At 39.6% G+C, this 12078-nt stretch overlaps 1 protein-coding gene across 2 annotated transcripts in view; it reads right to left on the reverse strand.

The window, feature by feature from the left end:
- Nucleotides 1-12078, reverse strand: part of NUP210L (nucleoporin 210 like) — a gene marked incomplete at both ends in the record, with an annotated part of 51496 nt that overhangs the window by 2199 nt on the left and 37219 nt on the right. Inside the window, 6 exons of one of the 2 annotated variants that reach the window (XM_081121515.1) lie at nucleotides 2231-2432; nucleotides 3320-3570; nucleotides 5475-5624; nucleotides 7994-8120; nucleotides 10001-10137; nucleotides 11570-11787. In XM_081121515.1, coding sequence (XP_080977641.1) covers nucleotides 2231-2432; nucleotides 3320-3570; nucleotides 5475-5624; nucleotides 7994-8120; nucleotides 10001-10137; nucleotides 11570-11787 — 1085 coding nt within the window. The remainder of the gene's footprint in view (nucleotides 1-2230; nucleotides 2433-3319; nucleotides 3571-5474; nucleotides 5625-7993; nucleotides 8121-10000; nucleotides 10138-11569; nucleotides 11788-12078) is intronic. The other variant, XM_081121516.1, reaches the window with a different exon arrangement.

The following is a 12078-nucleotide window of genomic DNA, read 5'->3' on the forward strand; positions in this document are numbered from 1 at the left end:
CCCACTGTTCTGTCTACGTTGAACTACATTGGAACCTTGGTTCTCCATCTTAATTAGTTCCGGGAGGCTGTACAAGAAACAAATTGTTTGAAAACTGAATTACTTTTTCCCATTAGAAATAATGTAAATTGAATTAATCCATTCCAGACCCCCAAATGATTCCCTATTTTAACCTTTCACAATTGTCTGTGATCCTTGTTTCATGAGCACTTTCACACCCTTAGCAGTATCGGCACCCTTGATGGCCTCATGTTTTATTTATTTTAAAAATATATCTTTATTGATTTCAGAGAGGAAAGGAGCAGGGGAGAGAGAGAGAAAAATCAATGATGAGAGAGTGATTGATTGGCTTGAGGGTCATTGATCCCAACTGGGGATCGAGCCCGCAACCCAGGCATGTGCACTGACCAGGAATCGAACCCCTGATCACCTGGATCCTAGGTTGATGCTCAACCGCTGAGCCACTCCTGGCCAGGCCTCTTTATGTTTTAAAATTGTGCTAATGGTCAGTTATGCCCTGCCATACCTGGTAACCAGATAAAACACCTGAACACCTTTATCATACTTTGCAATTATTCCTTTGCAATTATTCTCACAACTCTCCTTTTCACTTTGCTGCTATCACTAACCTTAGGACCCACGGTGACTTACTATACATATTTAATAATAATAAGTAACAAACGCAAAAGACACAAAAAATATTCACAGCACAATTTCCTGAGATGTTAACAACATGAGATTTAGTGGTAAACTGACATACTCTGCACATTCTCTCCTTTGTCACCTGAGAAACTCGTGACTGATCCTACAGGTATCAGCATGAAAGGATTGTCTGGTTTCACAACCATGAACGACTTGGTTGAGAACTGAATTGTATGAGATGGGATATGTTTGAAAACAGGTCTGACTGTAATTCCTATCTCCCCAACTGAGCCTTGTCTTACATAAGATTTCTGCAGTAGGTACCATGTCTGGCATATACCAGTAGGCACTCATGCTTGTGTGAATGAGCTGAAGGTTGGGTTAGATATTTGTAACCATTTCCACCCACTATGGCTGTACTGTTCTCACTGGTCCCTTACCTCCAAGAAGTGCGAGAATGCTTAACTTTTTTTTTTTTTGCCACGGTGAAGTCTATGGATCTCTTGTTGGAATGTTTTTAAGTGCAAAAAATACATAAGAATAAAGGAAATCATATCAAAAGTTAACCAAAATAGAAACAATCTAATTTGTGACAATTACACAGTTAGCAAAATGCTAAAAGCCCTAATTTGTGATACAGTAATGTGTGCTTTAGTAACAACAAAAGTCTAGCTTCAGGTCTGAAAATTAATTGTAATTTTGAAAAATATTTTGAGATACAACAATTGGAACATGAAAATATCTGGATTCCACTGGTGACCATCACATACTGTTGATAGTGCTGTGGTGTATTGCCTGTATTCATAATCAGTGGGTTGATCTAGAATCAACTCTAGATTTAAAAACTGATCTAATAGAGCACAGATTGGAGCTGAACACTTCCTAATGGTGGGACCTTGAACACCTCAGTTCCTCAACTTTAAAAGGGAAAAAACTACCCTTTCAAGTTACAAGAAAGTGCATTTAATATGCTTAGGATATTTATTGACCAGTACATTATCAAGTGCTCATATAAACAAACTTTTCTCCCATTAGAAGATGTCCTAGAGTTTAGCCTAATTCACTCCCAATAATTAAGAGGAGTATTGTTTCCTTCCCTTGAGGGATGAGCAAGTGGAAGTGACATAAGACAATGTTTCTCTGGCTTTCTTAACCTCTCTCCATAACTGTTCCCATCCCACCCAAGTTGGGCATCATTTCTAAGTGGGTAACGGCTAGGATTAGGATTTGGGGAACCTAAGTCTTGTTTTTAGGGTTCACCATTTGCCCTTTGCTTAATGCAAAAAGATCTGCTAAATGCTTTGGAAGAAAATGAAACATTTATCAAGAGGTTTAAAATGGAAAGTAGTACATGGATAAAGCTGACAGACTTGTTAAACTGACATGACTATTCTTAAGTATATGTGAAGTACCACATCTAGTGATAAAAAAAAAGCTATCTGAAGATTGTGTTTTCGGTGGGCTTGGAACACTGATCCATGCCCCAGCTAGTTTGAGTAATCTTGGTCAAGTGGCTGAATCTTTTTCATTAACTAAATTGTAATACATTGTCTTCTCTAGATTAAAAGTAGGGGCCCCCATTGCTCACCTGCACCAGACTTCTTAATAGCTCTCACCAGCACAGCCTCACTTTGACTGGTGAGCACACAGGAAATATTGATGAAAACAGGTGATGTCATCCGCTGAAGGGAAGTGAAGTTGACAACTCTTATGGGGTAGATAGCAAGGCCAGGTGTGAGGGAAGAGTGACCATGGCCAGAGACCACTAGAACTGGGGAGCTGGGGAAGACCTTGGAGAAAAGATGAAATGGCACTGTTTGAAAGGAGTCAGTATTGTGTCATACATTCCAAAATTAGACATACTGAGACACCTGGGTTTCTAGTTCTAGCTAAGTCATTTATTTTTTCTCACTTAGATGTGTTGAATGATACAGGGAAAAAGTCATCTGTGAGAATAAAATTGGCTTCAAAATGTTTTAAACTGGCCCGGCTGGCATGGCTCAGCACTTGAGCATCAACCTGTGATCCAAAAGATCACAATTCAATTCCTGGTAAGGGCACATGCCTGTGTTGCTGGCTCGATCCCTAGTCCCGGGGCGTGCAGGAGGAGGCAGCCAATCAATGACTCATCATTGATGTTTCTATCTCTCTCCCTTCCTCTCTCTAAAATCAATAAAGATATATATATATATATATATATATATATAAAATGTTTTAAACTAGAATTCTAAAGATTGTTTTTAATTAAAATAAAATTGATGTGGCCCTGATTGGCGTGGCTTGGTGGTTAGAGCACTGGCCCATGCACAAAAAGGGTCATGGGTTCCATTCTCAGTCAAGAACACGTGCCTGGGTTGTGCCCTGGTCAGACTGCATGCAAGAGGCAGCCAATTGATGTGTTTTTTCTCTTTCTCTCCCCCAACTCCCTGCCTCCCTCCCATTCTTTCTAAAAAATCAGTGGAAAATATATCCCCTGGTGAGGATTAATAACAACAGAAGGATAGCATTGGTGTTATCTTCCAGCTAATGACCTAGATTTTGGACTCTGAAAGCCCCCCTGACATTTTGAAAGGGACACATTTTCTTCATCCTGTTTAATATTTCCTATGGTGAATTTTATCAAGTCACAAAAATCTTTTTTCAAAACTGATCTGTTTTGGTTCCGATCTCAACATACCTCTAGTTTCTCAAGAACTTTGTCCACTCCCAGTACTCTTATCTCCCCGATGTCTTGTTTGTGGCTAAGAACCAATTCTGACTGGTTGATGTAAAAGGCTGGGATGAAAGGAATGAGGATTCTTTGCATTCCATTCTTGCTTTGTTCGTTGACGAGTGTGGCCCACCCGTAGACTGAGGTGTCAGCCATGCTGAGGGCCTGACGCAGCTCCTCTGACTGGGGTCGAACCTTGATTAAGCAGACATAAACCCCTGAAGAAAAGAGGGCAAACTGAGCTGGAATGTTCAGAGGCTATTGAGCCAACTGAGTTAGGATAGAAAGTAAAAATGGTGACATGTAAATTCAAAAGAAAATGTGAGGTTAGTTATATATTAGCACACTGGGCCACCACAAAAAAACAGTCCCAGGGAACCCACAACTGAACTTGTTGCTTAAATTGGTAAATCAACATGTTAGGGAGTATTAAATAATACAGTGCAAACAAATTATAGGATATAGAATGAAGTAGTCGGTAAGATCAGGAAAGGGCTTGTGAAAGAAAGGCAAGTTTTTTTGTTTTTTTAATCCTCACTGAGGATATTTTTTCCATTGCTTTTCAGAGAAAGTGGAAGGGAGAGATAGGGAAACATCGATGTGAGAGAGACATCAATTGGTTACCTCCCGCATGTGCTGGGGATCCTGTGACCCGAGGTGCAGTACGGAATCGAACCTGGGACCCTTCAGTCCTCGGGCCAACTCTAACCACTGAGACAAACTGGCTAGGGCAGAAAGGCAAGCTTTGAGCGTGGTTTCATCACTTCTCTATCAAACCACCACTTGATAGTCTTACTTTTGTCAACAGTATTTTTCTAGTTACCTATGCTCAAATCTCAGCTGTGTTTTGACAACCTTTACTTCATTCTTATATCCAATCATTCTCCAAGTCTTGCTAACTCTTCCTTTGAAATGCCTCTGGCTTCTGTCTGCCCTGTTAGTACTTGTTACTCTAGTCTAGACCACTACCGAGTCATGCTTGGATTATCACAATGGCCCCATTTACTAGTCTCCTTGCCTCCCATTACTCATTCTTTCTTGTCCATTCTGTGTACTTCCAGTAAATACTTTAAAACTGCTTTCATCTTATTTTTGTAAACTTCTCCAGGGCTTTCTATATTGCCTGAAATGTCCTGTTTTCTTCACATCTGACTTACTCTTAGTCATCTTCTGAAAGGTCATTTACTCTATAAAACCTTACTTTAACTAAAAACCCATGTTCGATGTAGATACTTTCTCCTGCCCTAGTGCCCCATGTATATGTTTATTCTATAACTAATCACCCTGTGAAATACTAGTAAGAGTTAAAAGCCTTGCCTAGCCAGGCGTGGCTCAGCAGTTGACCATCAACCTATGATCCAGGAGATTGTGGTTCGATTCCTGGTCAGGGCACATGCCCAGGTGGGGGGCGTGCAGAAGGCAGCCAATCAGTGACTCTCTCATCATTGATGTTTCTATCTCTCCCTCTCCCTTCCTCTCTCTGAATTCAATAAAGATATATTTAAAACTTAAAGATTTAAAAGCCTTGTCTCACTCCTCTTTGTACCTCCAGTGCGTGTCCTGGTACCAGGCATTGTTTGGTGCTCAACAGTTTGCCAAGTGAACCTTCCTTCAGTGGTTGCTCATTACCATTCATACTGCCTGGCCTTGGAGTAGAAACTCTCCCATGATGTAGCACTATCCTATTTACTTTTGACATGAATCTCATTTTGTATCAGTTGCTTTATATATAAAGTCATCCCAGCATAATGCCTATTTCTACTTTCTGCTTGTTAATGGTATTCTGCTTGGAATAGTCTTCAGTTCAACAAACATTCAAACACTGTGCTACTTGCTGATAAAAGATGAGTGAGACATAAGCCAAGCCCTCACAGAAATAACAGGGACTAATGAAACAGTAAATTATAATAGAAAAGCATTTTCTATTGTGTTATAAACAATAGAAAGGTATTATAGAGACACATTTAACAAGTTTGAATGGATTAAAGAAAAATGTTGATTGAGAAAGAGTCCATAGTTACATAGCAGATGAAACTGGGAAGTATAAATGCAATCCAGTGGGAGTGACAATGACACAAATATGAAAACAAGGGGGAAACCAGATTCAACTGGTGGAACCCACCTTTCTCCATGTTGAAATCTGAATGGACATGAAAGACTTTACTTGCTGGAATGTCTAACAAAGTATTACTGAACTGTATGTGGCACAGTATGAGGGTCTCTGGAAGAAGTATTGTTGTAATGGCCAAGGCTTGACTTGGGGTACAGGATCCTAATAAGCAGAAAAGAGGTAAACAACTTTATAACTAATAAGAATCTGTAAAAGGGGAGGCCATTATTAGAAGCAGTTTGGTATTCAAAAAAAGGGGGGGTCAGTTCTGCTTGACTCGCTACAGCTGTCTTGCCAGCTTTGTTGGCTCCTGCTATAACCAAGGTGAAAAAATAGCGTAAGACCCTTGCCTCTGCTAGCCTGTGAATGACTATAGTAGGGCTTCCATTATTAATATGATGTGGTGTCCTCTTTCAAAGGTTTTTGGAATTTATCAATGGGAATAAGACAGATTACAGGGAAATTGGACAGCAATTAGAAATACAGCACTGCAGCTGGGAAGTAGCTTTTTTAAGTCTAGAAGATTTGTTTTTGGCAACCGTTTAAATATGACCCAAGTGAAAGATCTCTAGAAAGTCATTACAAGTGATGCCTTAAACAGGAGCCACATAGCCAGAAAAATGGACTGGCAACATAGTTGGGTCGATTATAATGGATCGCAGTCTAGCTAAATAGGAACTCGAGTCCTGTTAAGATTTTTCCCCTGAACAGTTTTGTGGGGTTTTTTCCAAATGCTTTTTCCAAGTCTTTTTTTTTTTCCTATTTAAAAAATTTTATTTATTTTTTTATTGGGGTGACATTGGTTAATAAGATCATATAGGTTTCAAGTGTACGTTTCTATGACACATGATCTGCATATTACATTGTGTGCCCACCATCCAAAGTCAAATCATCTTCCATCACCATGTATTTGGCCCCCCTTTGCCCTTTACTATCCCCCACCCCTTCTCCACTGGCAACCACCATACTGTTATCTGTGTCTATGAGTTTCAGTTTTATATCCCATATATGAGTGAAATTGTATGGTTCTTAGCTTTTTCTCAAGGTCCATCCATGTTGTCGCAAAAGGCAGTATTTCACCTTTTCTTATGGCTGAGTAGTATTCCATAGTATATATGTACCACATCTTTTTGTTGTTGTTGTTAATCCTCACCCAAGGATATATATATATATTTTTTCCCCATTGATTTTTTTTAGAGAGAGTGGGAGGGAGGGATGGGGGGGGAGAGAGAGAAAGAAGAGAAACAACATCAATGCCGGAGAGACTCAAATCAGTTGCCTCCTGCAAGCACCCAGATCTGGGCTGGGGATCAAACCCTCGACCCTTTGGTGCATGGGCTGATGCTCTAACCACTGAGAACACTGGCCAGGGCCACCTATTTTTTTTCCAAATTGATTTCAGAGAGAGGAAGGGGGAGAGAGAGAGGGAGGGAGATTGAGACTACATCAATTGGTTGCCTCTCACACATGCCCTGACCAGAGATCAAACCTGAAACCTGAGTATGTGCTCTGACCAGGAATCAAACCCACCACCTTTTGGTGCACAGGATGATGCTCCAACCAACTGAGCCCCACTGGTCAGGGCTTATCTATAACTTTTGCCACTAACTGGTCTTTACCTTGTATAAGTTACTTGCTCTTAGACTCAGTTTTCTCATCTTTAAAATAATAATTACTACATGATGAGATTGTTAAATGAGATAAACTATATAAAAATTCCTAACATAGCAGCTGGAATCAATTAGGAGCCATATATATATATATATATCTGTCCCCTCCTAATTGGTTTTTAGAGAGTGGAAGGAAAGAGGGAGGGAGAGAGAGAAAGAGGGAAGGAGACAGGGAGAGACATTGATGTGAGACACAATCTATTTCCTCTTGCACACACCCTGACTGGGTCTGGGGGTCAAACCTGGAACCTAGGTACTGCAACCCAGGTACTTACTTGCCTTTCGGGGTGAGGACAAATGCTCTAACCACTGAACCACAATGGCCAGGGCTGGAGCTTCTTATATTTTAGTTTTCTTTCCTCCACCTTGTTTTGACAGTAAATCATAGTCCAATACAGAACAAATAAAGAAAAACAGACTAGGTAAATTTGCTGAGCAAATAGCCTTTCAGATGTCACCCTAGTTCAACAATTCTTAAGTCTGGGGAAGCTTTAAAAGAATTAGACCCTATCCCAAATTTATTATTATTTCTGGATGGAGCCTAAGAATCTGTATTTTTTTAAAAATTTCTTTGGGTAACATTGAAATCACCCATGTTTGGAAATCCTGGTCTAGGCCACCTCCTGTTCGCAGGCAGGATTATATAACGGGAAAGACAATAGGGACTACGTTGGGCCTATTTCAAATCCTTACTCTAGTGATAATTTCTTAGGTCTCATACCTCTCAATGATTTATTTGTTAAGGTGGAATCAATTTTGAAATAAAAGGAAATTTGTATTGCTAATCCAAAGGGGTAAGTGAATTACAGGAAGATGAGAAAGTTGAGAACAATCACCCACACCTATAAAGAGATACCTGACCTTTAAGATTGACACCATTTCTGCCAGTGGTGACGAAGAAGTTGAACACAGTTGAATTGGGGGTATTGGTGAGATAAGTCTTGAGGTAATAACTGAGTGTTAATCTTGATGATGCGTTGACAACTACCTGTCAGGAAACCAAAGGAAAATCTGTACCTAAGTTCTTTTTTTGTTTAAAATATTACAGATGTCCCTTTTTCTCCCCATTGACCCATTCCACCCCATCCCTCCCCCCTCCCCACCACTGTTCCTGTCTTTGGCTTGTGCATATATGCAAATGAATTCTTTGGTTACTCTCTCCCCCTCCACCCACCTGCCCTCCTCCATCCCTCTGAGATTTGTCAGTCTGATCCATGCTTCCGTGTCATTGAATCTATTCTGTTCATCAGTTTATCAAGTTCTTTAGATTCCACATATAAGTGAGATCATGTGATATTTGTCTTTCTCTGCCTGGCTTATTTCGCTTAGCATAACATTCTCCAGATCCTCCCATACTGTCCCAAATGATACGAGATCCTTCTTCTTTACAGCTGTGTATGTATCTAAGTTCTCAAAGAATCTGGTTCCCTCCTCTACCTCTCATAACTTATTTAACCCAAAGCATCTGTTTCACACAAATTGTCCTTCTAGTGATCACGTATTTAAGAACCACAAAATCTTATGGGAAGAAAACATTTCTTTTTCTAAAAGGAGGTCTTTGTCCATTATTCCTTCTGACATGTCTTCCCTTTGTATGATTCCCTATTAAAATGCCTTTGAAGACAATTGCAACTTTAGAAATTTTTCCCTTTAGTTGCATATAATCTCAACTTTTTCTGAAACTTCAGAATACTTTGGTTTCTCTCAATATACTTGTAATGATCTGCCTTATATTGTAGGTATTTTTATATTTGTTAAAATCCCTCCTATTAGGCTCTAAGTTCTTTAACTTGGAACCCTACTTTATCCCTGTGCATCCTGTACTGTGCCTTGTATATAAAGCTAGTGCTTAATGATTACAAAGAGAGAAGGTGATGATAATGATGATCCTTTCCCCCTCTAAATATCGTAAATTTAAATGCAATATACTGTCCAGTCTCCTCAGTACTACCACAGTTTGTTTGTTTTTAAATATTCAAGGACCTTAAAACCAAGTGAGTTATATATTGTAAAAACCATCAATTATGTCTTAGTTTTCACTTACTTAACCTATTAATAGCATTTGACATGGTTGATCACTCCCTTCCTCTTGAAATAACTTTCTTCACTTGGCTTCCAGAGCACCAAAATATCTGGGTTTTCCTTCCACTTCCCTGGTCATTTCTTATAAGTCTCTCTTATTGGTTCTCTCAGAGCTCTTAATATTGGAGTGCCCCCAAAGCTTAATCCTGGTACCTTTTCTCTTGTTTACACCCATTCTCTTGGTGATCAAATGGCTTTAAATATCATCTCTATGCCAATGACTCCCAGACTTTTATATCCAGATACCTCCTATCCAATTTTACATGTCCAAAACTGACTGATCCTCTCTCCAAAGCTGTTCCCCTCACAGTTTCCCCATTTCAGTTGATGGCAACTTTGACCTTTTAGTTGTTCAATAAAAAACCTTTAGTCATTTTTTTTAAAAGAATTGTTTATTGATTTTTAGAAAGAGGAAGGGAGAAGAGAGAAACACTGATGTGAGAGCACAGCATCGATAGGCTGCCTCCTGCACACCCTCTACTAGGGATGGAGCCCACAACCTGGGCACGTGCCCTGACAGGAAATCAAACCTCGATCTCCTGGATCCTAGGTTGACGCTCAGCCACTGAGCGACGCCCGGCTGGGCACACAGTGATACTTTAAAATGTAAGTCAGACTAGGCATTCTTCTCGTTAAGAATCCTAATACTATTTCCCTTTATGTTTTAATAAAGCTTGTTGGCTGTTTTTATATCTGATGTGTGAGTGTATTTCTTTGCTATATGCATATTCCCATATATAGAAAGAGTCACCCTTGTCTCTTAAATTCTGGTATTGTTAGTTTTACCTCTCGATATGTTTTCCCCAGTCCTGGGATGTCATGAAAGATTGTTGCTATTCCTGGACTCCTGGCCACTCCTACCCCAGTGACAATGTCTGTTTGTAGAATACTGTCAGTGGAAATCATCCATATCCCAGGTTCACCTAGGAAAAGACAAGAAAAAGCACTTGGCTGCAACCTTTTGATATAAACTGATGGTTACTTTACCCTTACTCAGACTCCAAATCAGCAGACCATTCAAGCATATAGATCTCTCTCCCCAGCAGGAACACCCAGCTTTGAGGATAACTTTGTTTTCTGAATGGCAGGTTCCCCTTCATATATCATGCCAGCAAAATAAAATAAGAACTACTGACCTTCAAGATCATAAAAGGTACTTAGTTCTCCTTAAAGAAAAACTCACTTTACACATAGGGATAACTCTCTGATTAAATTTTGTTTAAACCCTGCTAAAGACAAATGTGCTTAGAGCTACCCATTGATACCAGCAGGAAGAATGCAAGAAAGTGAAAACTGGCGGGAGAGAGGGTTTATTTTGGCTTAAATCTCAAGGTGGCAGAGGAATCCCAAAGGTTAGGTTGGATTACTGATCCTCGCATGTGGCCCTTTTTTCCCCTTATCCAAAGAGGTATGGATTTGGGATGCCCCAAATATTCCAGAATGGAGACAGAGGGACAATCCTGACAAAATGTAGCAAAAGAGAGTAAGAGAGCCTCTGCTTCATTGACAAGAAATTAACAGTCATGGCGTTATAATTCTGTCAACCCTAAAGCAGAGTTAGCTCACCAGCCCTGGATTACATGATAGTATTGGTTTCTTACAAGTCAGTTGTTACATGACTAGAGATTTGACCTAGTCTGAATAGAGCTCCCTTTGTATCAAATCCAAAATATATAGTTAATGTTAAAGTCAGGTCCCATGTTACATCACTTAATCCAAAGCCAGTCTTACTTGGATGGATTATTTGGATGCATACACTCAGTCAATATGGAATATGCTATCTGTAAGCCCAAAGAATTAACACTCATTTGTTAACCAAAGACTGATTTGCTTTAACTCAATAGTACTTCTTAGAACAGAAATGCTTTGCTCATCAAGAGAATAGTAAAGCCAAACGTTATTAGTGATGATATATGTAGGATTTAGACCTTCAATGGACCTCACAAAACAGTATACACAAAATTGGATCTTAAAACTAAAGCCTTATTGTCCTTTCTTTCCTTTTACTTCATCCTTTACTGCTCTTCAACTTAGCATTTACCTCCCTTCAGAAGCTGGAAATGGAGAAGGCACAGTACCTTACACTGTCTACATAATACATTATATAGAGCTATGCATTCAATACGCATTTGATAAATATGACTGGCTGACTTCTAATGGCTGGCTAGTGAGAGAAATGGTCATTAAACTGTGGATTATCAATTAACATTGAAAAATAATAAAATACATAAAAATATATATTTTTTCTAAGTGAGGCCTTCAGATTTTAGATAATTTGGGGGAAAAATTCTCTAAGGGATGAGTTGCTTTGTAATCTTGTCAGTTGTGAGGTTAAGAAGGGGAAGGTATCCAGACCATTTTGGTTGAGGAGGTGAGTACTGAAGCAGATGACATCTCCAACAAAGGTAAGCTTGGTGTCTGGCTCAATGGCATGCTCTACAGCAACAGGAATATAATCTGCCATGCCTGGATGTCTCCGATCCCAGAGCCCCACAAGAGTCACCCCTCTGTTCACAGCCTGGGCCACGTAGGTATAGTTCCTATTCCCTGGTCCAATAACCAATAGGTCATCTCTGAAAGTAGACATGAAAGGTAGAAATCTCTGAAAAGAGACAACAGTTAGGAAACAGTTCTTGGGACAGACCCTATTACAGCATTTTGTATTCAACAGCTCAAAAGTTCAGAAGGAATTCTACAATGGAGAGTAATCAAGTAGGGGCCAGAGATCAGTCTATTACCTTCATGTATATAGAGCCCAGTAAGGCTTTTAGTTAAAACATTTTCCCCCCAGTATGACTTTTTGATAGTAATACTCCAATTAGTTCCCTATGGAGGCTTTCTGTGAACTAGGACTTGACAGATTC

The sequence above is a fragment of the Miniopterus schreibersii genome (genome assembly GCF_964146895.1).
Source record: "Miniopterus schreibersii genome assembly, chromosome: 19".
Lineage (NCBI taxonomy): Eukaryota > Metazoa > Chordata > Mammalia > Chiroptera > Miniopteridae > Miniopterus > Miniopterus schreibersii.